Below are 27,475 nucleotides of genomic sequence, written 5' to 3'. Positions count from 1 at the left end.
GGAGGCAGAGCTTGCAGTGAGCCGAGATTGCGCCACTGCACTCCAGCCTGGGCGACAGAACGAGACTCCGTCTCAAAAAAAAAAAAAAAAAAATTAGCGGGGCGTACTGGTGGGCGCCTCTAATCCCAGCTATTCGGGACGCTGAGGCAGAAGAATTGCTTGAACCTGAGTCAGAGATTGCAGTGAGCTGAGATCGTGCCACTACACTCCAGCCTGGGTGACAGAGTGTGGCTCCGTGTCCAAAAAAAAAAAAAAGGAATAAAGAAAGAAAAAGGTTTTTCTCTTGCTGTAAAAGACGTTCACACGGAAATTGGGAAAACTGGCAAATTGCAAATCAGGGCTGTGTGTTAGCGGAGGGCGCTGTGTCATGCTTTTGATCAAGGTCCCGCAGTGTTTTTCCTTCTCAGTGCAACTCAAACTCGCTGAGTATTTAGGGATGAAAAGGTATCAGGGGCCGGGCACGGTGGCTTATGCCTGTAATCCCAGCACTTTGGGAGGCCAAGGCGGGTGGATCACCTGAGGTCAGCAGTTCGAGACCAGCCTGACCAACATGGTGAAATACAAAAATTACCACTAAAAATAGAAAAATTAGCTGGGCATGGTGGTGGGCACCAGTAATCCCAGCTACTCGGGAGGCTGAGGCAGCAGAATTGCTTCAAACCGGGAGGTGGAGGTTGCAGTGAGTCAAGATCACACCACTGCACTCCAGCCTGGGTGACAGAGTGAGACTATCTAAAAAAAAAAAAAGTACCAGGTCTGCAACTTAGTAGAAAATGGTTCAGAAAACAGTGTATATGCTTGGGCACGGTGTAGTGGCTCATGCCTGTAAATCCAGTGCTTTGGGAGGCTAAGGGAGGAGGGTGGCTTGGGCCAAGGAGTTCAAGACCACCCTGGGCAACATAGTGAGACCCCATCTCTACCAAAAAAAAAAAAAAAATATATATATATATACACATACACACACATATAAATATATACATATAAATATATGTATATATTTAGTCAGACGTAGTGGTGCATACCAGTAGTTCCAGCTACTCATGAAGCTGAGGCAGGAGGATCATTTGAGCCCAGGAGGTTGAGGCTGCAGTGAGCCATGATCACACCACTGCACTCCAGCCTGGGTGACAGAACAAGACCTCGTCTCAAAAAAAAAAAAAAAAGGTTCCAAAAAAGATTAAAAACTAGGGCCGGGCACGGTGGCTCATACCTGTAATCCCAGCACTTTGGGAGGCTGAGGCAGGCAGATCACGAGGTCAAGAGTTCGAGACCAGCCTGACCAACATGGTGAAACCCTGTCTCTACTAAAAATACAAAACCCTGTCTCTACTAAAAATACAAAAAGTAGCTGGGCATGGTGGCACGCACCTGTAATCCCAGCTACACAGGAGGCTGAGGCAGGAGAATTGCTTGAACCTGGGAGGCGGAGGCTGCAGTGAGCCGAGATCACGCCACTGCACTCCAGCCTGGGTGACAGAGCCAGACTCTGTCTCAAAAAAAATAGAAATAAAAAACTACTCAAACGACAATATCCCCCAGGTCCACAATCTGAAATTCTCAGATGCAGAGCTGTGAGAGCTTCAGATTCCAGAATTTATTGCATGTTAGGACGGGGACGTGTCAACTCACTAATATTCCTGCAGCGGAATGTAGGAATGGAGTCAGTGCAATAAACAAACATCCTCCCGCCCATTTCTTTGAGTTTCTCATGGAGGCACTATGGGGGACCATCCAGTTTTTGGAGCTTTGGCTATTCGGGGCTAGTAGCAGAGGGTATTGTAAGCTTGCTGGTCCCTGACTGGGTGTCCCTGGTGAGCTAAGAGCTGTAGTCCCACCATCTCTCCTGAGCCTCACGATGAGAGGGGGACAACTCCTTTTTTTGTTTCTTTGTTTGATTGAGAGCGAGTCTTGCTCTATCGCCCAGGCTGGAGTGCAGTGTCACGATCTCAGCTCACTGCAAGCTCCACCTCCCAGGTTCACGCCATTCTCCTGCCTCAGCCTCCTGAGTAGCTGGGACTAGAGGCGCCCACCACCACGCCCGGCTAATTTTTTTTGTTTTTAGTAGAGACGGGGTTTCACCGTGTTAGCCAGGATGGTCTTGATCTCCTGACCTTGTGATCCACCCGCCTCGGCCTCCCAAAGTGCTGGGATTACAGGCGTGACCCACCGCGCCCGGCCAAGAGGGAGACAACTCTTAGCCCCGTTTTCATATGGGGAAACTGAGTCTCGGGGCCATCGAGGGAATTGCTGTGGGTCACACAATTCCTTCGATGGTCCTGGTGAGTGGCAGACTAGGATTCAAACTCAGTTCTGTTTGAGTCCAGAGCCTACGGGCTTTTATTTTTTGTTATTATTATTATTTTTGAGACGGGGCCTCACCCTGTCACCCAGCCTAGAGTGCAGTGGCTCGATATTGGCTCACTGCAACCTCCGCCTCACGGGTTTCAAGCGATTCTCCTACCTCACCCTCCAGAGTAGCTGGCATTACAGGTGTGCACCACCGTGTCCAGCTAATTTTTGTATTTTTAGTACAGACAGGGTTTTGCCATTTTGGCCAGGCTGGTCTCGAACTTCTGGCCTCGAGGGATCCACTCGCCTTGGCCTCCCAAAGTGCTAGTATTACAGGCATGAGCCACCTCGAGCCTATGGGTTTCTAAATTATTTTACCTGGAGGTTCCTTTACCCTGCCTGAATAATTTTATAACAATCATAATAAAAATTACAGCGAGCATGATTTAAATCTTACCGTCTTCCCAACCCTGAGCCCAGAGACTCTATGGATCCCCAGTTAATCCTCATAGATTCTATGATTTTCCCATTTGCAGATGAGACACAGAGGACCAGAGAGGTTTAGTGACTTGCCTTGGGTCACACAGCAAGTGGAACCCCAGGGGAGTAAACTTGGGGTCGTGTGAGTCCTTCACCAACAAAATGGGACACGGCCAGTCAAGCTGGGGTAGGCATCATTAATGTGTCAGTTAAAGTGATGTTTTTACGGACTCTGGGAAGCTAGACAGCTCCTTGCAGTGCGGCATTGAGCCCAACTACTGATGACTGGACTTTTTGAGCTCCTGTCCCCCAATTGCCTTCCAACCCTCAGATCTTCTTCTTCCTTTTTTTTATTTTTTGTTTTTATTTTTATTTTTTGATATAGAGTCTGGCTCTGTCCCCCAGACTAGACTGCAATGGCATGATCTCAGCACACCGCAACCTCCACCTCCCAGGTTCAAGCGATTCTCCTGCTTCAGCCTCCCAAGCAGCTGGGATTAGAGGCACGCACCAACACGCCCGGCTAATTTTTTTATTTTTAGTAGAGATGAGGTTTCACCATGTTGGCCAGACTGGTCTTGAACTCCTGGCCTCAAGTGATCTCCCCTCCTCAGCCTCCCAAAGTGCTGGGATGACAGGCCTAAGCCACCACGCCCAGCCAGGACTGGACCTTTGGAGCTCCTGTCCCCCAGTTGTCTTTCAACTCTCAGATCTTAGTTCGCCCCAAAAGTGCCGAGAACAAACAGAAGTCTCGGCAAGCAACAGTTGGCTTTATTTTGTGATGCACTGATTTGTGTTTTCCTCTTCTGCTTTGTTATGGAAAATAAATGATAATCCTTGCCACCCGCAACACAGATGTGGTGACTCAGGGATGGGTCATCACCCGAAGACTGAAGAGCTGCATCAGAACCCCCTCTTTGCAGTCCATTGCTGTTCTGAAGCCGCAAAGGATTCTGGGACCTCTCCAGTGCCCCCCCGACCCCCAGACAGCCCCGAGCTCCTGGATAGAAATGGGGGGAGTGATCTGTTTTAGGACACCCCCAAAGGCCATGCGGCCCAGACAGGAAGTTCCTACTTCCTCCTGGGCACAGAGAAGGAGAGGAGGAAGTGGAACCGGCAGATGCCAGGAAGGAACTGGGTTAACCGTGCCAAGCCCCAGCCATCACAAGGCAACTGGAGCCAGCTATGTGCACAGAGTCCAGCACCAGGCCCTCACAGGAAACGCAGCTGCTGGGGAAGTGGGGAGCCAGGCCGGGCAGCCGGAGGGGCAGGAGGCTCGGCCTCTCAGTCCCGCTCTGGCTCAGACTAGCTGCTGACCCCCGTTAAATCCTGCTGCCTCCTTGGGCCTCATTTTCCCCATGTGGCACTGGGGTTCTGCGGTGTTTCTGGCCCCCAAGGCAGGTGAACAGGGCAGTCAGGAGCATGGACTTTGGAAACAGAATTCTACGTGTGAGTCTCAGCTGTGTGACCTTAGGCAAGTCGCTCTGCCTCTCTGAGCCTGAGTTTATCCTTTGGGGGAAACTAGCAGCGCCTGCCTCAAAGTGCTAAGAACAGGCCGGGCACAATGGCTCATATCTGTAATCTCATCACTTTGGGGAGGCCAAGGCAGGTGGATCACCTGAGGTCAGGAGTTCGAGACCAGCCTGGATAACATGGTGAAACCCTGTCTCTACTAAAAATACAAAAATTAGCCGGGGGGATGGTGCACACTTGTAGTCCCAGCTACTCAGGAAGCTGAGGCAAGAGGATTGCTTGAACCCAGGAGGCAAAGGTTGCAGTGAGCCAAGATCGCACCACTGCACTCCAACCGGGGTGATAGAGTAAGACTCTGTCTCAAAAAAAAATAAAAAATGAAAATTTTAAAGTGCTAAGGACATAACTGGTCCCTTTCACAGCTTTATTTTGTTGTTGTTGTTGTTGTTCGCTTTCTTTTCTTTTCTTTTTTTGTTTTTGTTTTTGTTTAGAGACTGGGTCTTTCTATGTTGTCCAGGCTGATCTTGAACTCCTGGGCTCAAGCGATCCTCCTGCCTTAGCCTCCTGAGTAACTGGGACTACAGGCATGTGCCACCATACCCGGCTCACGGCTTCATGCTGACTCTTCCCCTTCCCCAATATGAGGATTGCTTCATGTCAGGGACAGACCCATCCCCACCCTGGTCCTTTTTGCCATCTTCCTCAAAAGGATCAGCCACCTACAGGTAAAAAACACAGCTTTTGGATTCAATTCCTGTTTCCAAGAATGGACAGAGGTCTGGAGGTAGCCCTCAGACCTGCCTCCAGGGATGAGGTGGTTTAAACCACAGTCCACAGTGCTACATCAGTGCCTGGGGACATGGATGACGTCCCCTGCCCTCCATCGGTAAAAGGGGCTTCCTGCTTTGGGGCTGGTTGAATAGTGCCCAGAGTAGTATGTGGAAGGGACTTTCCCAGCTCCAGGAAGATATGATACAGTGTCTGGGGGAAGTTTCCCCCAAAAATGATTCATTCATTCATTCATTCATTCATTCAGCATTTCTTGAGCATCTACTATATGGCAGGCTCATTGTACACCTGTGCTAGATGCTGGAGACACAGGGATGAAGAAGACAGATATGGTCCCTACACTTTTGTTGCTTGCTGTATAGCTGGATAGATAAACAATAAACAAGTAAACAAATAGTGAGGGCCAGGAAGAAAAATCAAACAGAGTAAGGGGAAGGAGAAGATAGGACTGTCTTTATAGCTAGGGTAGTCAGGGAAGACTTCTCTGAGGAGGCGACACTTGGGTTGAGACCTACGTGGAGTGAAAGGGCCAGCCAGGCAAAGGTCAGGGATAAATGACATTGAGGTGTTCGAGGAAAGGGCACTAAAAGTGATAAACCCCTAGCTTGATAGATCAAGGAAAAAGATGAGCAAAGGCAGAAATGATCAATAGCAAGAGCAAAAGAGGGGACATCACTGCAGATCCTACAGACAGTAGCAGGAGAACAAGGGAATGTTATAAATGTTATGCCAATAAATTTGATAACACAGGCAAAATGGACAAATTATTTGAAAGACACAAATGATCAAAACCCACAGAAGAAGAAGTAGATAGCCTAAGTAGCCCTATTTATTTAAAATAATAGGACATATCAATATGATATGTCATAATATGACACATTAATATGTCAAATATAGATAGATAGATAGATAGATAGATAGATAGATTTTTTTTTTTTTTGAGGTGGAGTTTCACTCTTATTGCCTAGGCTGGAGTGCAGTGGCATGATCTTGGCTCACTGCAACCTCTGCCTCTGAGTTCAAGCAATTCTCCTGCCTCAGCTTCCCAAGTAGCTGGGACTACAGGTGCACACCACCACGCCAGGCTAATTTTTGTATTTTTAGTAGAGACGGGGTTTCACCGCATTAGCCAGGACGGTCTTGATCTCCTGACCTCGTGATCCACTCACCTCAGCCTCACGAAGTGCTGTGATTGCAGGCGTGAGTCACCACGCCCGGCCCTGATTTTTTATATTTTTAGTAGAGACGGGGTTTCACCGTGTTAGCCAGGCTGGTCTCAATCTCCTGACCTCATGATCTGCCCACCTCGGCCTCCCAAAGTGCTGGGATTATAGGCGTGAGCCACCACGCCTGGCCTTTTTTTTTTTTTTTTTTTTTTTTTTTTTTTTTGAGACAGAGTCAGCTTTGCTCTGTCACCCAGGCTGGAGTGCAATGGCATGATCATAGCTCACTGCAGCCTCAACCTCCCAGGCTCAAGTGATCCTCTCACCTCAGCCTCCCAAGTAGTTGGAACCACAGGTGCGCAACCACCATGACTGGCTAATTATTTTTTTTATTTATTTTTTTTAGAGACAGGGTCTTGCTGTGTTGCCCAGGCTGGATTCAAACTCCTAAGCTCAAGCGATCCTCCCACCTAGGCCTCCCAAAGTGCTAAGATTACAGGAATGAGCCACTATGCCCTGCTGAAATATTCTTTTATTTAGTTCAGCAAGAGAGATCAAGGCTAGAGTTGAAAGGGCCCCTGACTGTGTGCAGTGGCTCACGCCTGTAATCCCCACACTTTGGGAGGCCAAGGTGGTAGGATCACCTGAGGTCAGGGGTTCGAGACCAGCCTGGCCAACATGGTGAAACCCCATCTCTACTAAAAATACAAAAATTAGCCGGGCCCGGTGGCAGGTGCCTGTAACCCCAGCTACTGGGGAGGCTGAGGCCAGAAAACCACTTCAACCCAAGAGACAGAGATTGCAGTGAGCTGAGATCGCACCACTGCTCTCCAGCCTGGGTGACAAAGCGAGACTCTGTCTCAAAAATAAAAATAAAAATAAGGCTGGGCACGGTGGCTCATGCCTGTAATCCCAGCACTTTGGGAGGCCGAGGTGGGCAGATCACGAGGTCAGGACTTCGAGACCAGCCTGACCAACATAGTGAAACTCCATCTCTACTAAAAATACAAAAATTAGCCGGGTTTGTTAGTGCACACCAGTAGTCCCAGCTACTCAGGAGACTGAGGCAGGAAAATCACTTGAACACAGGAGGCGGAGGTTGCAGTGAGCTGAGATCTCACCACTGCACTCCAACCGGGGGGACAGAGCAAGATTCAATCTAAAAAAAAAAAAAAAGAGGCTGGGCGCGGTGGCTCACGCCTGTAATCCCAACACTTTGGGAGGCCAAGGCGGGCTGATCACCAGGTCAGGAGTTCGAGACCAGCCTGGCCAACATGGTGGAACCCCATCTCTACTAAAAATACAAAAAAAAAAAAATTAACTGGGCGTGGTGGCGCGTGCCTATAATCCCAGCTACTCAGGAGGTTGAGACAGGAGAATTGCTTGAACCCGGGAGGCGGAGGTTGCAGTGAGTTGAGATCGCACCGCTGCACTCCAGCCTGGGAGATAGAGCAAGACTCCGTCTCAAAAAAAAAAAAAAAAAAAGAAGGCCGGGCGCGGTGGCTCACACGCTTGTAATCCCAGCACTTTGGGAGGCCGAGGCGGGCGGATCACGAGGTCAGGAGATCGAGACCACGGTGAAACCCCGTCTCTACTAAAAATACAAAAAAATTAGCCGGGTATGGTGGCGGGCGCCTGTAGTCCCAGCTACTCGGAGAGGCTGAGGCAGGAGGATGGCGTGAACCCGGGAGGCGGAGCTTGCAGTGAGCCAAGATTGAGCCACTGCACTCCAGCCTGGGCGACAGAGCGAGACTCCGTCTCAAAAAAAAAAAAAAAAGAAAAGAAAAGAAAAAAGAAAGAAAGGGCCCCCAGTGAAGGTGCAGTTCCTGGGGGTCTCCTCCGTCCCACTCGATGTTCTCTCTCTTTCCTCTTGGGCTGCCTCTTCCCACCGAATGAGGAAAGGACGATGGCGACCATCACAGGATGACCACGCTCTTTGCCCGGGGCAGACACACGTGAGTCCAGAAGACTCGAGACCTTCTCCAGCCCCCAGCCCAGAGCTCGGGGATCCCAGGAGACCCTCCCAGGCTAGCATCCCCGGGCTTAGGCCAATGGGGCCACAGTCAGGGAAAGGTATTGGGGAAACAAGCTATGGGAATGAGAAGACTCTGAGGTTTCAGAGATCAGAACTTTTTTTTTTTTTTTTGAGATGGAGTTTTGTTCTTGTTGCCCAGGCTGGGGTGCAATGGTGCAATCCTGGCTCACTGCAGCCTCCACCTCCCAGTTTCAAGCGATTCTCCTGCCTCAGCCTCCCCAGTAACTGGGATTACAGGCACATGCCACCACACCCGGCTAATTGTTTTGTATTTTGAGTAGAGACGGGGTTTCGCCATGTTGACCAGGCTGATCTCGAACTCCTGGCCTCAGGTGATCTGCCCCCCTTGGCCTCCAAAAGTGCTGGGATTACAGGCGTTATTTATTTATTTATTTATTTAGACATGAGTCTTGCTCTGTCATCCAGGCTGGAGTGCAGTGGCGTGATCTCGGCTCACTGCAACCTCTGCCTCCCGGGTTCAAGTGATTCTCTTGCCTCAGCCTCCCAAGTAGCTGGGATTATAGGTGTGTGCCACCATGCCCAGCTAATTTTTGTTTGTTTGTGTGTTTGTTTGTTTGAGATGGCGTCTCACTCTGTTGCCAGGCTGGAGTGCAGTGGCATGATCTCAGCTCACTGCAATCTCCACCTCCTGGTTTCACGCGATTCCACTGCCTCAGCCTCATCCTCCCGAGTAGCAGGGACTACAGGCGTGCACCACCACGTCTGGCTAATTTTGGGTATTTTGGTAGAGATGGGGTTTCACCGTGTTGGACAGGCTGGTCTCGATCTCCTGACCTTGTGATCCACCCTCCTCGGCCTCCCAAAGTGCTGGGATTACAGGCATGAGCCACGATGCCCGGCTAATTTTTGGTATTTTAGTAGAGACAGGGCTTCACCATGTTGGCCTGGCTGTGTCTTGAACTCCTGACCTCAAGTGATCCCGCCTGCCTGGGCCTCCCAAAGTGCTGAAATCACAGGCTTGACCCACTGCACCCAGCCAGAGTTCAGAATCTTGAGCCGTTACTGACGTCGACTCCCCCATCTGAAGCCTCCGCATGGAAGCACCACCCTGTTTTGTTTTCTGCTAGATAATTCTTGTTGCCAGAATTATTTTATCTGCTTATGAGTTTACAGACTAAATGTCTTGGCTCCTTCACGGGAAATGAGATCCAGGAAGACGGAAATATCTTCCCCTGTTTGGCTGCTGTGTCCCTGGGAGCTACTCAATAAATCTTGAATGAATGAATAATGAATGAATGAACCAATGAACCAATCAATCCATCCTTTCTAGCCCCCAAACGAGCCCTAGACAAGCCCTCTCCAGCCATGGCAGGGAGGTAAAGGCGAGAGGGAGCGTCCTGGTGAAGGAGAGGCTGGAGCCGGCCCCTCCCTTGCGGGCGGGCTGGCCAGAAAGGGTTGCACACCTGAGCTCATCATTCCCTCGCCATGACACAGACAGGTAGGGCGTGCTGGGCCTGCCCGGCAGGGGCCCGGTAGAGCCACGTCTGCTACTGTGTATGCCCCGCACAGTGGACAGGCCTGGGCACCTGGCCACTGGTCGCACGTTGGACAAGGAACTCGGCTTCTCTGAGCCTCAGTCTTTCTCATCTGGAAAATGGGTTCCAGGCTCCCCATTCCCTGGGAGGAGGGGAGGGCTCCATGATACCAATGTCCGACCTAGCCTGATCTGCCTCCTTGCCCTGACACCCCTGCCAGCTGCCCACCACCCACTGCCCACCAACCCTGGACTCACCCAAAAGCAGCAGCTTCAGCTCCCCGCGGTCCTGCTTCTTCTGCTCCAAGAGGATCCTGTTGATCTCCTGGTCCACCCGGACGGCGGCCTTCTCATCCTCCGTCAGGCACCAGGGGCAGCAGCGCCAGGTTAGCGAGCGGGCCATGGTGCGGTGGCCTCAGTTGGCACCGGGTGGCATTGCCCCCAGTCCCCTGCTGGCCAGGGCAACCCCCAGCCCAGCCGGCCCTGGAGAGGGCTCCGGGCAGCCGGGTGCGCAGGGAGCCTGCTTTTTTCTTGGGGGTCACCCCCCAGGGACCCAGACTTCCTTGCCTGGAACACCCAGGAAGCCCGGCTCGGCGGTGGCAAGGCTTGAGTGCTGGGAACAGGGTGGGGACGGGAGAAGGTGGGGAGGCCAGGGCTCCCCGCCCGCCTCCAGACCTGCTCAGACCCGGCCCAACAGGTTGACGGCGAAGGGTGCCGGGAGAGGGTGAGGTGGGGGCCCCAGGGAGGGCGGGGCGGTGGCGGGAAAACCCCCACCGCAGACTGGGTCCTGTGTGACCAGCAGCGCCCTTCTTCCTCCTTCTGGAGAAGGGGCGGATTCTCCTCAGGCTTCATCCGGAGCTGTCCCCCTCCTTGGAGCCAATCAGGAACCGTCAGACCCATGCTACTGCTGAGATATATATACATATATATCTATATATAATATAGATATATAGATTTTTTTTATTTTTGAAATGGAGTTTCACTCCTGTTGCCCAGGCTGGAGTGCAGTGGCACGATCTCGACTCTGCGACCTCTGCCTCCCAGGTTCAAGCAATTCTCCTGCCTCAGCCTCCCGAGTAGCTGGGATTACAGGCATCCACCACCACGCCGGGCTAACTTTGGATTTTTAGTAGATAAAGGGTTTCACCGTGTCAGCCAGGCTGGTCTCAAACTCCTGACCTCAGGTAATCCACCCGCCTCGGCCTCCCAAACTGCTGGGATTACAGGCATAAACCACCATACTCAGGCCTTCTGATATATTTTTAAGAAACAGCTCAGGCCAGGCGTCACGGACTGTTTCCAGCGACTCTGCCCTGACTTCAGGTGATGCGCCCTGCAGAGGTGGGTGGCTCACCTGAGGTCAGGAGTTCGAAACCAGCCTGGCCAACATGGTGAAACCCTGTCTCTACTAAAAATACAAAAATTAGCTGGTTTTATACTGACATCACCCTGTAGTTACTACTGTCGTCCCTGTTTGAGAGATGACGAGGTTGAGGCACAAAGCAGGGGAGTGACTGGCGGGGCTGGCACAAGGCAGAGCCGGGAGCCCATCCCCCACCTGCGGGGCCCCAGAGTCTAAACGCCTACCAGGCAGATTCCAGGCAGGGCCATCCCTTCATTGTGCAAGCATTCATGGAGCGCCAACTGTGTGCCAGGCACGGTAGTCAAGAGACACAGATCCCAGACCTCCTTACCTAAGGTTCTAGTTAAAGAACAGATAATAAAATAAATTTTAGGCTGGGCCCGGTGGCTCACGCATGTAATCCCTATACTTTGGGAGGCCGAGGCGGGCGGATCACGAAGTCAAGAAATCAAGATCATCCTGGCCAACATGGTGACACCCCGTCTCTACTAAAATACAAAAATTAGCTGGGTGTGGTGGCACACGCCTGTAGTCCCACCTACTCGGGAGGCTGAGGCAGGAGAATCACTTGAACCCGGGAGGCAGAGGTTGCAGTGCGCTGAGATCGCGCCACTGTGCTCCAGCCTGGTGACAAAGACTCCGTCTCAAAAAAAATAAAAAATAAAAGAATAAAAAATATGGCCAGGTGAGAGTGCGGGAGCTCACATCTGTAATCAAAGTACTTTGGGAGGCTGAGGCGGGAGGATCACTTGAAGTCAGGAGTTCGAGACCAGCCTGGCCAACATGGCGAAACTCCATCTCTACTAAAAATACAAAAATTAGTTGGGCATGTTGGCACGCACCGGTAGTCCCAGCTACTTGGGAGGCTGAGGCAAGAGAATCACTTGAACCCTGAAGATGGAGGCTGCAGTGAGCCAAGATCATAACACTGCACTCCAGCCCGGGCAACACAGTGAAACCCTGTCTCCAGCAACAAACAAAACAAAACTCACTCTCTCTCTGTCTCTCTCCCTCTATATATATATACACACACACACATACATATACACATACATATATGTATATACACTATATATACACACATATATACATATATATGTATGTTTATATACACTATATATACACACATACATATATACACATACATATAATATATGTATATACACATACATATATGTATATACACATACATATATTATATGTATATGCACATACATATATTGAAATATATGTTTTATATATTTATATATTATATATATTATATTATATATACTCTCCTGTATTTATAATATATACATATATTATATGTATATACGCATACATATATTAAAATATATACTTTTATGTGTGTATATATACACACATAAAAGTATATATTTTAATATACATATATGTATATTATACATAAAAATATATATGTGTGTATATATATACACACATGTAAAATATATATATATATATTTATACACCTAAGCCCGTTGGATGGTGAAAAATTCTGCCAGAAAAATTAAGCAGAGATGTTGTTGGGGAAGTTTCAAGATTGTTGCTCTAAATGGATCAACAAAGGTTGCACAGACAAGTCATATTCGGGATCAGGAGAAGTCAGACAGGCAGATGGGGTGTAAAAGGGACTTCGGGAGTGGACCTCACTGGTCAAGGAGATATTCCCAGCGAGTGCCATGAGTCCGCCCTGTCCTGATCCGTCTGGGACTTCAGGGCCCTAGGGGTGGGCTGGCGGCTGGCAGCTTGGTAAAAACATTGCTGCTTCCTAGATACTCAGATTCCCCACCCCCATTGACAGGCTGTAGAAAATTCTAGAAAGTTCTGGATCAAAACTCTCCTCCCCAAGAGATACACGTAATTCTTGTACTTCGGGGGCCTCTGGTCCCTTTACAGATAGGGCAAGGCTCAGAGAGGGTGAATGACGTGCCCAGGGCCACACAGCCATTGGCAGCCACCGTCCCCACCTCTTCCCAGACACCAGGGCTCAGTGACAGCCGTTGACGCAGCTTCACCAGCTCAGCGCAAATGTGTGGTTTTCTCCACTGTTGATTCATAACGAATGGCAGATGGGAAGTACGATAGGGGCCCCTGTCTGGTCACTGGAGCTGGCAGGTGCCATCTGCCCACCCAGCCATCCACCTTCCCGCCCCCAGCTGGATAGCAGCAACAAGGGGCACTCCCACCCAGGACAGGCGAAGAAACGCAGAAATAGGTCATGGCCATGCAGATCTTTCGGCGTGGCTGAAACAGAAATGACCAGCAAAACTGGGAGACGAGGCTGAGCCACAGGCCCCACAGGGTGAGCCCAGGGGGCCACTCTCCTAGCATCTCCCTGCTGGCATTTTTGGACAGGACGCTAGCACCCGCCATCTTCACAGCCTGGACCAGGGTGGCAGACCCTCTGTGGCTCCCACTGGCTTCAGAATAAATGAGCCGGCTCCCTGGATCCAGGGCCCAGGCTCTGCCCACTTCTCCAGCTTCTGAACAAACCTCCCTTGCAGTTCCCTAAACGGGCTGAGCCACTTCCTTGCCACATGCTGAGCATTCGCCCTGTATTATTAGCTCAGTTGGGAACACCAGGGTGAGCTTGTGTGTGTAGAAAATATTTCTTTCAGAAAACGCATAAAAGCTGAATGTATCACCTAATAAATTGCTGTGAAGCCGGTATCCACAGGATCCACTGGGGCCAAGACTAAGGAGATTTTCAGGCCGGGCGCGGTGGCTCACGCCTGTCATCCCAGCTCTTTGGGAGGCCGAGGCGGGCAGATTACCTGAGGTCAGGAGTTCAAGACCAGCCTGGACAACATGGTGAAACCCCGTCTCTACTAAAAATAGAAAAGTTAGCCAGATGTGTTGGTGCACGCCTGTAATCTCAGCTACTCGGGAGGCTGGGGCAGGAGAATCACTTGAGCCTGGGAGGTGGAGGTTGCAGTGAGCTGAGAACGTGCCACTGTACTCCAGCCTGGGTGACAGAGCAAGACTCTGTCTCAAAAAAAAAAAAAAAAAGAAAAAGAAAAAAAAACCTCAGCCCCACAAAGACCCCTAGTGTCTTCCCCACAGTGATCTCCGCTTTCCCAGCAGTAACTATCATTCTGACTTTTGTGGTATTATTATTTATTTCCGGGTTTGGGGGGTATTGTTTGCAAATAAGATTTATTTCAGCTGGACATGTTGGCTCACCCCTATAATCTCAGCACTTTGGGAGGCTGAAGTGGGAGGACTGCTTGAACCTAGGAGTTCAAGACCAGCCTGAGCAGCATAGTGAGACCCTATTTCTTTTTTTCTTTCTTTCTTTTTTTTTCTCTTTTGAGACAGAGTTTTGTCATTGTTGCCCAGGCTGGAGCGCAATGGCTCGGTCTCAGCTCACTGCAACCTCCACCTCCCAGTGAGACCCCATTTCTAAAAAATAAAATAAAATAAATTAGCCAGGGGTGGTGGCTCATGCCTGTGGTCCCAGGTACTCCAGAGGCTAATGTGGGAGGATTGTTTAGGCCAGGGAGGTTGAGGCTGCAGTGAGCTATGATCGAACCACTGCATTCCAGCCTGGGTTGACAGAGCAAGCGTCTGTCTCAAAAAGAAAAAAAAAAGATTTATTTTGCTTTTGATTGTCTAAATTTATGTAGCATTGTATTTATTTGGTGTATGGTTCTATGAGTTTATTTATTTATTTATTTATTTTTGAGACGGAGTCTCTCTCTGCCACCCAGGCTGGAGTGCAGTGGCACGATCTCGGCTCACTGCAAGGTGAGCCTCCCGGGGTTCACGCCATTCTTCCTCCTCAGCCTCCCGAATAGCTGGGACTACAGGCGCCCGCCACCACGCCGGGCTAATTTTTTGTATTTTAGTAGAGACGGGGGTTTCACCGTGTTAGCCAGGCTGGTCTCGATTTCCTGACCTCGTGATCCGCCCGCCTGGGCCTCCCAAAGTGCTGCGATTACAGGCGGGAGCCACCGCGCCCGGCCTGGTTGCTATGAGTTTTAACAGCTGTAGAGATTCGTGTAAATTACTGCTATAAACAGGATACAGAATGTAGTTCCATCACCTGAACAACTCCCTCCTGACCATGGATTGGCTCTTTGTGGCTATGTTTTTTGGTGTTTTTGTTTTTTTTTTCTCAGCCAGCTGTGCTTTATTGACAACGCGCCACTTGGGCCTTGACCGCGCACTTCCGCGTTGGGGACAGCTGCTCCCTCTGCTGCCGCTTCTTGATCGGCAGGTTCGCCTCGTGCTTGCTGAGCGGGCGGCGCATGGCGTGTGTCTTCTTAGGCCGCAGGTCCAGGTGCTTGTACTTCTTGCCCTTGTGGAATTTCCCGCGGTTTTCTTTCTGAGTCTGGTTAATAACCGTGAGAACACGGGCAATGGATTTGCGGACGACTCGGATCTTGGTTTTTTGTTTCTTTGTTTTTGAGACACAGTCTCGCTCTGTCGCCCAGGCTGGAGTGCAGTGGCGAGATCTGCAAGCTCCGCCTCCCAGGTTCACGCCATTCTCCTGCCTCAGCCTCCCAAGTAGCTGGGACTACAGGCGCCCGCCACCACGCCCGGCTAATTTTTTTTTATTTTTAGTAGAGACGGGGTTTCACCGTGTTAGCCAGGATGGTATCGATCTCCTGACCTGGTGATCCGCCCGCCTCGGCCTCCCCAAAGTGCTGGGATTACAGGCGTGAGCCACCGCACCCGGATTTTAGGGCGCTTGGAGGCCGCTCTGCCTGTCACTTTGGCGACGCGCAGCTGGGACAGCTCCACCTTCAGGTCGTCCAGCTGTTTCAGCAGCTCCTCCTCCTTCTTCCCGAGAAGGTCTTGGGCCTTGATCTTGGCCGTTGCTGCACAGGCCACCGCCGCCGCTCGCTCCGGGGGAAAGAGCTGTTGCTATGGTTTTTATTTTATTTTTTGACACAAGGCCCTTCTCTCTCGCCTAGGCTGGAGTGCAGTGGTGCAATGATGGCTTACTGCAGCCTTGAGCTCCTGGGTTCAAGCGATCTTCCCACCTTAGCCTTCCGAGTACTGCGCACCACCACCATCTATTTTTTTTTTTTGAGACAGAGTCTCACTCTGTCGCCCACGTTAGAGTGCAATGGCACGATCTCAGCTCACTGCAACCTCTGCCTCCCAGGTTCAAGCAATTCTCCTGCCTCATCCTCCGGATTGAGCTGGGATTTCAGGCGTGAGCCGCCATGCCCGGCTAATTTTTGTATTTTTAGTAGAGACAAGCTTTCGTCCTGTTGGCCAGGCTGGTCTTGAACTCCTGGCCTCAAGTGATCCACCTGCCTCAGCCTCCCAAAATGCTGGGATTACAGGTGTGAGCCACCACACCTGGTCCAGAAAGTAGCTTCTGAGACTGGCTTCAGTTAGCATTTGCGATTCCTCTGTGTTGCTGAGTGGATCAGGAGTTCGTTGCTTTGGATGGTCCAGTGATATTCCCCTGTGTGGATGCATTCCCGTTTATCCAAACATGAGGGGCATTTGGTTGCTTCCAGTTTGAGGTGATCATGAACAGAGCTGCTATATACATTTGTGTACATATTTTTTCTTTTTTTTCTTTTTTTTTTTGAGACAGCATTTTGCTCTTGTTGCCCAGGCTAGAGTGTAATGGTGTGATCTTGGATCATTGCAACCTCCCCCTTCCAGGTTCAAGTGATTCTCCTGCCTCAGCCTCCCGAGTAGCTGGAATTACAGGCGTGTGCCACCACACCCAGCAAATTTTTGTATTTTTAGTAGAGATGGGGGTTTCAGCATGGTGGCCAGGCTGGTCTTGAACTCCTGACCTCAGGTGATCCACCCACCTCAGCCTCCCAAAGTGCTGGGATTACAGGCGTGAGACACCACGCCCGGCCAATAGTATTTTTGTTGCTGTTGTTTAGCTGTGGTTTGTGATAGATGCCCTTTATCAGGTTGAGGAAGCTCCTTTCTACTCCTAGTTTGCTTAGAATTTTTATCATGAATGAATGTTGAATTGTATCAAATGCATTTTCTTTATCTATTGATATGATCATATGGTTTTTCTTTAGTCTGTTAATATGGCAAGTTATATTGACTGGTTTTCCGATGTTGAGCTTGTCTTGTATTCCTGGGATAAATGCCACCTGGTGGTGAGGTGGTTTTCTTTCTATATATGGCTGGATTTCATTGTTTCACTTGCTAACATTTTGTTAAGGATTTTAGTGTCTATGTTTTTGAGTATACTGATCTGTAATTTCCTTGTACTGTCTTTAATTTTGGTATCAGGATAATACTGGCCTCATAAAATGAGTTGGGAAGTATTCCATCCTCTTCTATTTTCTGAAACAGATTGTGAAGAATTTGATGTTATTTTTTCTTTAAATGTTTGATAGGATTCACCACTAAAACCATCCGGGCCTAAAGTTTTATTTTATTTATTTATTTTTGTTGTTGTTGTTTGAGACGGAGTCTCACTCTGTCGCCCAGGCTGGAGTGCAGTGGCGTGATCTTGGCTCACTGCAAGCTCTGCCTCCCGGGTTCACGCCATTCTCCTATATCAACCTCCGCAATAGCTGGGACTACAGGCACCCACCACCACGCCCAGCTAATTTTTTTTGTATTTTTAGTAGAGACGGGGTTTCACCGTGTTAGCTGGGATGGTCTCGATCTCCTGACCTCGTGATCCGCCCGCCTCGGCCTCCCAAATGTTTTATTCTTTAGAAGAGTTTAACTTCAAATTCTGTTTCTTTAATACGTATAGGACCGTTCAGGTTTTCTGTTTCTTCTTGAGTGAGTTTTGGTAGCTTGTGTCTCTTGAGAAATTGGTCCAGTTCCTTTAAGTTGTCAAATTTATGTGCATACACTTATTTATAGTATTCCCTTATTATCCTTTAAGTTTCTTTAGGGTGAGTAATGATATCCCCTCCTTTGTGCCTGTTGCTGGTAATTTCTTTCTCTTTCTCTCTGGAGGGTGAATCTAGACTAAAGGTTTATCAATTTCATTAATTTTTTTTTCAAAGAACCAGCTTATGGCTTTATTGATTTTTCTATATTGTTTTTCTTTTTTTTATTCCATTGATTTCCATTCTGTTATTTTCTCTTTAGCTTGTGTTTAGTTTGCTCTTCTCTTTCTAATTTCTTGGGAGTAGAAGCTTAAAATATTAGACCTTTCAGGCCAGGCGCAGTGGCTCACAGCTATAATCCCAAAAATTTGGGAAGCCGAGGCAGGTGGATCACCTGAGGTCAGGAGTTCGAGACCAGCCTGGACAACATGGAGAAACCCTGTCACTACTAAAATGCAAAAATTAGCCGGGTGTGGTGGCAGGTGCCTGTAATTCCAGCTACTTAGGAGGCTGAGACAGGAGAATCACTTGAACCTGGGAGGCAGAGGTTGCAGTAAGCCGAGATTGCACCATTGCACTCCAGCCTGGGTGACAGAGGGAGACTCTGTCTCAAAAAAAAGAAAAAAAATTAGACCTTTCTTCTTTTCTGATATAAGAATTTTAATGTTATAAATATTTCTCTGATCACTGCTTTAGCTGCATCCCACGCATTTTGGTAAGTTGTATTTTCATTTCCATTCAGTTCAATGTATTTTCTAATTTCCCTTGAGGCTTCCTCTTTAACCCCTTTAGTAGTGAGTTGCTTAACTCTCAAATATTTAAAGACTTTTCAAATACCAAACATTCTGTTATTGATTTCTAGTTTGATTCTGTTATGGTCAAAGAACATGCTTTGAATGATTTCAATTATTTTATTTATTTATTTATTATTTATTTATTTCTTTATTTGAGACAAGAGTCTTGCTCTGTTGCCAGGCTGGAGTGCAGTGGTGCAATCTCAGCTCACTGCAACCTTTGCCTCCTGGGTTCAGGCTATTCTCCTGCCTCAGCCTCCCGAGTAGCTGGGATTACAGGCGTGAGCCACCACACCCGGCCTGATTTCAGTTATTTTAAATTTGATAAGATTTGCTTTGTGACCCAGAATATGGCCTATCTTGATGAATATCCCATGTGCTCTTGGAAAGAACATACATCCCGGGCACTGTGGCTCACGGCCGTAATCCCAGCACTTTGGGAGGCTGAGTCAGCAGGACTGCTTGAGGAGATTGAAAGCAGCCCGGGGAACTTGGTAAGACCCCATCTCCTCAAAAAATTGAAAAATTAGCCAGGTGTGGTAACACACGCCTATAGCCCCAGCTACTCAGGAGGTCCGGCAGGAGGATCATTTGAGCTGAGGAATTAGAAGAGGCAGTGAGCCACTGCACATTCCAGCCTGCGAGACAAAATGAGACCCTTCTTTTTAGAGAAAAAGATGAGAAAAGAACTGTATTCTGCTGTTGTTCATTGGAGTGTTCTATATAAATGTCAATTATGTCAATGTGGTTGATGGTGGCATTCAGATCTTCTGTATTCTTTTTTTTTTTTTCTGAGATGGAGTCTTGATCAGTCACCCAGGCTGGAGTGCAGTGGTGCAATCTCAGTTCACTGCAAGCTCCACCTCCCGGGTTCACGCCATTCTCTTGCCTCAGCCTCCCGAGTAGCTGGGACTACAGGTGCCCGCCACCATGCCCGGCTAATTTTTTGTGTTTTTAGCAGAGACTGGGTTTCATGGTGTTAGTCAGGATGGTCTCAATCTCCTGACCTCGTGATCTGCCTGCCTCGGCCTCCCAAAGTGCTGGGATTACAGGCATGAGCCACCACGCCCGGCCACCTTTTTTTTTTAGAGAAAGTTTCACTCTGTCACCCAGGCTGGAGTGCAAAGACACGATCATGGCTCACTGAAACCTCTGCCTCCCGGGTTCAAGCAATTCTCCTGCCTCAGCCTCCCGAGTAGCTGGGACTACAGGCGCCCGCCACCACACCCAGCTAATTTTTGTATTTTTGGTAGAGACGGAGTTTCACCTTATTGACCAGGCTGGTCTCGAACTCCTGACCTCAAGTGATCCGTCCACCTCGGCCTCCCAAAGTGTTGGGATTAGAGGCGTGAGCCGCCACGCCTAATTTTTGTATTTTTAGTAGAGATGGGTATGAGCCACTGCACCCGGCCTATTTGTTTATTTATTTATCTTGAGGAGTCTCACTTCCTCGCCCAGGCTAGAGTGCAGTGGCATCATCTCGGCTCACTGCAACTTTTGCCTCCCAGGTTCAAACGATTGTTGTGCCTCAGCCTCCCAAGTAGCTGGGACTACAGGCATGTGTCACCACACCCGGCTAATTTTTTGAATTTTAAGTAGAGATGAGGTTTCACCATGTTGGCCAGGCTGGTCTCGAACTCCAGACCTCAAATGATCCGCCCGCCTCGGCCTCCCAAAGTGCTGGAATAACAGGCATGAGCCACTGCACCCAGCCTCCTGGGAATTTTTAAACAGGGACCCTGTGTTTTCATTGCTCCAGGCCCTATGGATTCTGCAGGGGGTGCTGGAGCTGCCTGCCCAGCTGAACAGGCTGGGGCTGTTGTCAAGACCTAGGAGGGACTGGCCAGCCGTCAGAGCAAGCTGCCTCAGGCAAGATGCTCACCCTCTGTGCCTCAGTTTTCCTTTTAGGATGGGCAGGGGGCTAGGGGCAGGCAAGGAGCTGTCTGGGGCGACTCCTGCTGGCCACTGGGGGCACAACACGCACCTGCGATATCCATGCCGGGCCCAGCTCCCCCCAGCACTCAACACCCCTTAGCTGACTCCCCCACCTCTGCTTCTGCCACCTGGTCCACCCCTATCATCGCCACCTGCACCAGCCTAGTCCCCTGGCTCCCGCCCTCGCCCGTCTGTCCTCCCAGCAGCAGCCACCAGAGGCCGCCTATGAGCACCTGTCAGGTCCTGTCCCTGCTCTGCCTGCATCCCTCCAGGGCTTCCACCTCCCTCTGAAGGTAAAAGCCCAACCCCTCCCTGCCCTCCCCCCTCCCTCTCTCCCCCTCCCTCCGCTCCAACCGCATGGGCCTCCTCGCTGCTCCTCCAACACACCAGGCATGGTCTTGCCCCAGGGCCTTTGCATAAGCTATGCCTCTGCCTAGCTCACCCTCAGGCCACAGCGTGGCTCCTTCCCTTCCTGTCTCCCAGGATGCTGCTCATGCACCACTTTCTCAGCCTTTTCCTGTACAGACCAGCAGGAACAGCCCACCAGAGCAGCCACCATTGGCCGGGCACGGTGGCTCACGCCTGTAATCCCAGCACTTTGGGAGGCCAAGGCAGGCGGATAGCCAGAGGTCAGGAGTTCAAGACCAGCCTGGCCAACATGGTGAAACCCTGTCTCTACTAAAAATACAAAAATTAGCCGGGTGTGGTGGCGGGCGCCTGTAGTCCCAGTTACTTGGGAGGCTGAGGCAGGAGAATCGCTTGAACCCAGGAGGCAAGAGGTTGAGGTGAGCTGAGATCACATCACTGCACTCCAGCCTGGGTGACAGAGCGAGACTCCGTCTCAAAAAAAAAAAAAAAAAAAAAGCCACCATCTCCCCATCCTGTCCCACTTCCCTGCTCCATTTCTCTTCCTGGATGAAGTCTCGCTGGTAAGTGCCACCTTCTCCGCTGTACTGTAGTATCTAGGGCAGTGTCGGGCACAGCAAGGGTCCTCATGGCCTGACGGACAGGCCTATCTGATGGACAGGCCTATCTGATGGACAGGCCTATCGGACTCAATGAAACTGAAAGAGGATGTGGGGAAATGGCACCCTTGTGTGCAGCTGGCGGGATGTGACATGGCACAGCTGCTGTGGAAAACAGTCGGGCGCCTCCCCAAAAAATTAATATAGAGGCCAGGCGCAGTGGCCCACGCCTGTAATCCCAGCACTTTGAAATGCCGAGGTGGGAGGATCACGAGGTCAAGATGGAGACCAGCCTGGTCAACATGGTGAAACCCTGTCTCTACTAAAAATATAAAAATTAGCCAGGTGTGATGGCGGGCACCTGTAGTCCCAGCTACTCAGGAGGCTGAGGCAGGAGAATTGCTTGAACCCGGGAGGTGGAGGTTGCAGTGAGCCGAGATCGTGCCACTGCATTCCAGCCTGGCGACAGAGTGAGACTCCTCAAGGTGCATCAAAAAAAAAAAAAAAAAAAGACCAGAGGACCCAGCAATGCTACCTCTGGATGCACACCCACAAGGACGGACAGGAGGGACTCAAACAGAAGCTTGCACACGCAGGTGCACAGCGGCACAATTGCCAACAGCCACAAGGTGGAAGCCACCCAGACGTCCATCGATGACAGACGGATCAACAAAGCGTGGCCCATCCACACAGTGGAATATTACTGAGCCACGAAAAGGAAGAGAATCGGACACAGGCTTCAGCGTGGATGCACCTTGAGGACATCACGTTCAGTGACAGACGCCGGAGACACAGAAGGGCACACCCCGCGGTTCCACTCCTAGGAGGTCCATAGAGCCGTCAGATTCATGGAGACAGAAAGTAGGATGGGGGGTGCCAGGGGCTGGGGAGGGGGACGGGGACTGAGTGTTTCATGGGGACAGAGTTTCAGTTTGGGAAGATAAAAGTTCTGGAGAGGATGGTGGTGATGGCTGCACAACCGTGTGGATACACTTAATGCTGCTGAGCTGTGCACTTAGAAATTTGTTATCTGTATTTTACAATTAAATTTTTTCAAAAGGAAAAAATAACTGAAGGCTGCAGAGGTCCCACACCCGCAGCTTACAGACACGGAGGCCCGGAGGGAGCCCTGCAAGGTGAGGGGCAGGCCAGCCTGGGACCTGGGTGGGCTCCTCCCCGTCTCACTCCCTTGTCCCCAGCCCCCAAACAAGGTGGCGTTTCCCAAGCAGGTTGCTCTGGCCTGGTGCTAGTGAAATGAACTTGAAGCGAAGGGTCAAAGAAGATGACAAGGGAGAGGCCTCGGGACACGGTGCGGAGGTCATGCGGAGGCACCCAGGCGGCCCCACTGAGGTCAGGCAATGCCCTAGGCAACTCCAGGGCTCCTGGGGGCCAGGCCTCTGCACACTTCCCCCCAGCCCCCTTCGAAGGACAACAGGAAATAAACCAGAAGGGGGCCGCCAGCATTTAGGAACAAAATTTATTCCAATTTAAAACAGAGTTCATTTCAGGAGAAAGATATGAAAAGTCGACTTCCATCGGTGTCTGGATTACGGGTCAGGGCCGGTGGCTGTGGGAGGTGACACTGAGCCGTCCCCTCAGCCCCTCCTCCCATCCCCAGCGCGCACAACACATGCATTTCAAATGGTAAAAGGCTTAAAAACAGCTTGTATAGAATATTCTTTAAATAGATTAAGGTTGAAATTGTCTGAAATCAGGACTGTGTAATATACAAGTATCACCGGGTCCCGTCCGCCAGGCCGGCCACAGGATCCGCTGCCACCACTGGGGGACACTGGCACAGGGATGTCCCTCTGGGGGAGCCGGGGGACCCAGGGCGTGGGTCTTGCAGTGGCCAGGGGCTGCGGCCGCCTGGGCGTGACATGGTCGGAGAAGGTGGTCGGCACTCACGAGAAAGCGTTGGCAGGTGAGATTCACCAAGGTAAAAACACACACCCCACATGTGGCCCCACACGTGGCCAGGGTGGGGGTTGGCTGTCCCTGCCCCTGGGTGCCACTGGCATGAGAACCACTGCCTGGGACTCTCCTGGGGCAGGCACCCCTGCCCTGGGCCTGCAACACCCACCTCCACTTTTTTAGGGGCAGGGGATCAGGCACTCAGACCCAGAGGATCCAGGCCAAGACGTTTTGGCGGCCCCAGCCCAGCTCTGGGATGCTTGGCACAGCCCTCTCCCTGGGAAGGGCTAATACTTAGCCCAGCAGCGCCCCGGCCTGCGTGCTGAGCGACTCCACCCTCAGACCACGGCCAGGTCACCTTGTGCGATCTGGGCCCTCAAGAGATGCCACAAGCACAGGCCCCCCAGAGGGCTCTGCTGCCGGAAAGGGTTGCAGCGGCCCTGCCAGGGGTGGCCCCATCTGCTCCCCCAGGGCACTGCCGGGCCCCAGCACTCGCCATGGGGGGCTTCTGGCGACAACCCTCTTAGGTAGACACCTGGCACACAAAAAAAGGACGCTTCTGGGCGAGACAGAAGAAAAGTCGCGTGGGGAAGCCGGGGCGGGGGGGGTCCCGCTGGCCCCGTCTCCCCATGGGGCTGATCACCAGACATGTAGCTGCCCTGACCTGGTCTACCCCGCCCCCTCCACGGGGCTCCCCGCTCTTCTCCCCCCAGAAGCCAGCAGACAGCCCTTCGGACGAGGAGGCCAGGGCAGGCCTGACAGTGGCGGATGGGCAGGCGGGAACTGCTGGTCGGGGTGGTCCTATTTTGGGGCTTTCTTTTGTCATCTGTCGAGGCCAGAAGCAGCCGTGCAGGGTCCCGGTGTGGCGGCGGGCGAAGGCAGCACAGGCGATCCATCCCTAGGGCAGTTGTGCGAAGCCCAGAACCACAGGGCGCCGTAGTGTTCAGTCAACAGCAGACGAAAAAGCCACCTCCCCAAACAGTCCCCTCATTCCCCACCTTCCGAGTCTCTCAGGGAGAACCAGTCTCAGTGCCTAAAGGGGCCCCGGGAGACGGCCCCCGGGGCTGTGGCTCAGTGCGGCGTGGCCTGGCGGGCTCCCCCTCGGGCCGTGGCCAGCCAGGCCTGGAAGCTGCCCAGGCCGGTGCCTGCCGCCACCTTCCATGCGCCCCGGCCAAAGTGCGAGTGCTGGCTTCCCGCTCCCCGGGGGCGGCGCTCGGGGGCGGACACAAGTGCTTGGGACAAGGCCACACACAGAGCTGCCGGCCACATCCCTCTCTCTGCCTCTCGGGTACACACCTGAGAATATTCTGTAAAAGTCCCCACCCACCCTGTTTCCAAATTGGTGACATCACAAAGCGGAACAAAACAGAAAGAAACACCCCCATCCAAGTGGCCTTTCTCCCAGTGTCACCGGGGGGACCGTCCCTCCAGCCGCCCAGCCCACGTGGGCTCCGGTGGGGTACACTCCAGCCAGGGCAGGGTGGCCGTGCAGCCCTCTGGAGTCCCCAGGCAGCCCCAAGCAGCCAGTGTTGGCCCCGGAGGCACAGCCCAGAGGAGCCCCCAGGGCTCCAGCCCGGGGACCCTTCCCAGCCTCTGCAGAGGGACGGGGAACCCGGCCATGAGAGAGGGCCCAGGGCGTTTCTTCAACCTGCAAGTCAGGCGTTCTTTTAACTCAAAAAAAAAAAAAAAAAAAAAAGGTTAGGCACTTCCCAGGGTGGGCAACTGAGGGAGCCCCCCACCCCCTCTTCAGGAGTCCAGTGGGCAAAGCACAGCATTGATTCATGAAGAGGCGAGGCGCACTGGGCGTCAATAACTTAAAAAAGGGGAAAAACGTCCGTCTCCGAGTCTCCACGCCTTTCGTGATGAAGAAAAGAAGCGGGCGGGAGAAAGAAAAAGCACGTGGGGTTGGAAGGACAGCCATGGGGGGCTGCGGGGTGGGGGTGCGTGACTGGCTGTGGGCGGGCCCCCATGCTGGCTGGCGGGGGCTCTGTGAGGCCCAGAGTCACTGGGGGCACGGGGCGCATGTGTGTTTTATGTTTTGTTGCTTTTTTTTTCTTTCGTTTTTTTTTTTTTTTAGAAAAAAGCGAGCCATAAGTCAAGGCCAGAAAAAGGCTGCCTTTGCAGTTGACAAAAGGTGAGAAGGTGCGCGAAGTGTACAGAGGGGGAGATGTACATCCCCTGATAACTGTGAAATAAAAACCATTTGTTAAAAATATGAAAAAAAAAAAAAAAAAAAAAAAAAAAAAACTCCCGCGGGCAGAGGCCCCGGCCCGGGCTCGGCAGCGCCACCGGCCCGGCAGCCGCAGGCTCCGTGGAAAGGTCCTGCCCCGTGTCTCCGTCCCATCTCCCTGGGCCTGGGCGCTCAGACCAGGTTGTATTCCTTGAGGTTGAGCTGCAGGATGGTGTCCTTCACGGCCGCGAACACGAAGCGGATGTTCTCCGTGTCGGTGGCACATGTGAAGTGTGAGTAGATGATCTTGTCGCTGTCGGGGTTCAGGTCCACAAACATCTTCAGGATGAATTCCCGCGCCGCCTGGGCGTCCCGCTGGGGACCTGGGAGAGGGCGGAGGGTGAGGCTGTGCCCCAGCCCGGCCCAGGGCAAGGGACGCGTGGGCCCCTTTGTCACTCCCAGGGGATGAGTAAGGCCCACGGCCCACCCAGCTCGACCCCCAGCCCAGAGCCCGCTGCATGCCTGATGGGCCGCAGCTCCCCTCCCTCCCCGGGTGAGCTGCGGTGCCAATCCCACTGCAGCCCCAGGGCACTGCTGTCACGGCCCAGGCCTCCAACCTGGGGCTCTGCACCCCCCGCTGCTCCCTCTGCTCAGCCCTCTGCCGGCCTCTATCCACTCAGCTCCACAGCCACAGCCTTCCAGGGCAGGCCTCTGGCATGGCTGCCCTGAGAAGGCCCAGGGTGAGAGGAGAGGTCCCCAGGGCTGGGCACAGAACCCACAGAGCAGGAACAGCGGCTCCCACCCACCCACGGTGCCCCTGCTGCAGGCAGCGCCTCAGAGACGTCCCGGGGCTCCAGCAGGGGCGCTGCTTCCCACCCGCCACCCCTGCCCCTCCACCACCCTGGACAATGCGGGTGCCCCGCCCAGTAACTCCTACCTGCCCCGGTGGAAAGGCCCCTGGGGGTGTTCAGGGGGCTGCTCTGGGGACTGGCGGGACAGGGGTCCATGCCCCAGTCCCTTGGCCTCCCCCCACCAGGGCTCCGTGAGCCCACAGGACAGGCTTCGGGGCAGGGGCCACATGGAGCTGGAGCAGGTGCAGCGACCCCCGCCACTCCCCTGCCCAGGGACAGCAGGGCCCTGTGCCTGCAGCCAGCGGCCGAGGTCACACCGTGTGCCAGACCCCTCCCTCCCGCTGCGCATCCAGAGGCAGGGCGCCCTGAGGGGCCCTCCCGAAGATGACACCCACCACTCGCGGGAGGAGCACAGATCCAGGGTGGAAACGAGGGCGCCAGAGCTGCCTGGGGCCTCACTGTGCCTGGCAGGGACAGCTCTGAGTGGTGACAGCGCTAACGGCAGCCACTGACCACACAGAAGAGGGCACACAACACCCTCCCCTGGCTGTCATCCCCAGGCCCAGAGAGGGCTGGGCTCAGCTGCCCTGACACAGCCCCATGGGGCAGGGGCCACGTAGGGAGGGAGGGGTCCAAGGGTGGGGGCACTAGGGCACAGAGGAGGATGCAGGGACTACCACCAAGGTCCCCACGGGGCGGTGCTGGCAGTGTGCATGAACCCTTCCTGTGAGACCCCTCCCATATGGGATCACCTATACAGGACACCCCCATACAACAACTCCCTCCCGTATGAGACCCACCGATACAAGACTCCCCCTCCCATGGTGCCCTCCTTGTACGAGACCCCACCCACCCGAGCCCCCTGCCCGAGACCCCTCCTGTATAAGGAGTCCCTGCATTAGCAGATCTCCCACGGGTATGAGACACCCGCGTCGGAGAACTCGTTCCCGTACAAGTCCCCCTCATACGAGACCTCC

At 52.3% G+C, this 27,475-nt stretch overlaps 3 protein-coding genes across 3 annotated transcripts in view; all 3 read right to left on the bottom strand.

The window, feature by feature from the left end:
* Positions 1 to 10,567, bottom strand: part of GNA15 (G protein subunit alpha 15) — a 30,609-nt gene extending 20,042 nt beyond the window's left edge. Inside the window, exon 1 of the mRNA XM_055248360.2 lies at positions 9,983 to 10,567. Within this exon, the coding sequence (XP_055104335.1) occupies positions 9,983 to 10,127 (145 nt within the window). The 5' untranslated portion in view covers positions 10,128 to 10,567. The remainder of the gene's footprint in view (positions 1 to 9,982) is intronic.
* Positions 10,568 to 15,219: 4,652 nt separating this feature from the next.
* Positions 15,220 to 22,215, bottom strand: LOC129466798 (large ribosomal subunit protein uL29-like). Its single transcript, XM_055250803.1, has 5 exons — positions 22,099 to 22,215; positions 21,489 to 21,560; positions 21,041 to 21,115; positions 15,765 to 15,956; positions 15,220 to 15,471 (listed from the first exon to the last, which is right to left on the bottom strand). The coding sequence occupies exons 1-5, from the start codon at positions 22,213 to 22,215 to the stop codon at positions 15,220 to 15,222; spliced, it is 708 nt and encodes a 235-aa protein (XP_055106778.1).
* Positions 22,216 to 23,026: 811 nt separating this feature from the next.
* The window catches only part of GNA11 (G protein subunit alpha 11), a 29,574-nt gene continuing 25,125 nt past the window's right edge, over positions 23,027 to 27,475 (bottom strand). Inside the window, exon 7 of the mRNA XM_055247227.2 lies at positions 23,027 to 26,030. Within this exon, the coding sequence (XP_055103202.1) occupies positions 25,840 to 26,030 (191 nt within the window). The 3' untranslated portion in view covers positions 23,027 to 25,839. The remainder of the gene's footprint in view (positions 26,031 to 27,475) is intronic.

The sequence above is a fragment of the Symphalangus syndactylus genome, chromosome 17 (assembly GCF_028878055.3).
Source record: "Symphalangus syndactylus isolate Jambi chromosome 17, NHGRI_mSymSyn1-v2.1_pri, whole genome shotgun sequence".
Taxonomy (NCBI): Eukaryota; Metazoa; Chordata; class Mammalia; order Primates; family Hylobatidae; genus Symphalangus; species Symphalangus syndactylus.
Note: the sequence above shows the minus strand (reverse complement) of the source record. Positions and strands in the feature narration are given on the sequence as shown.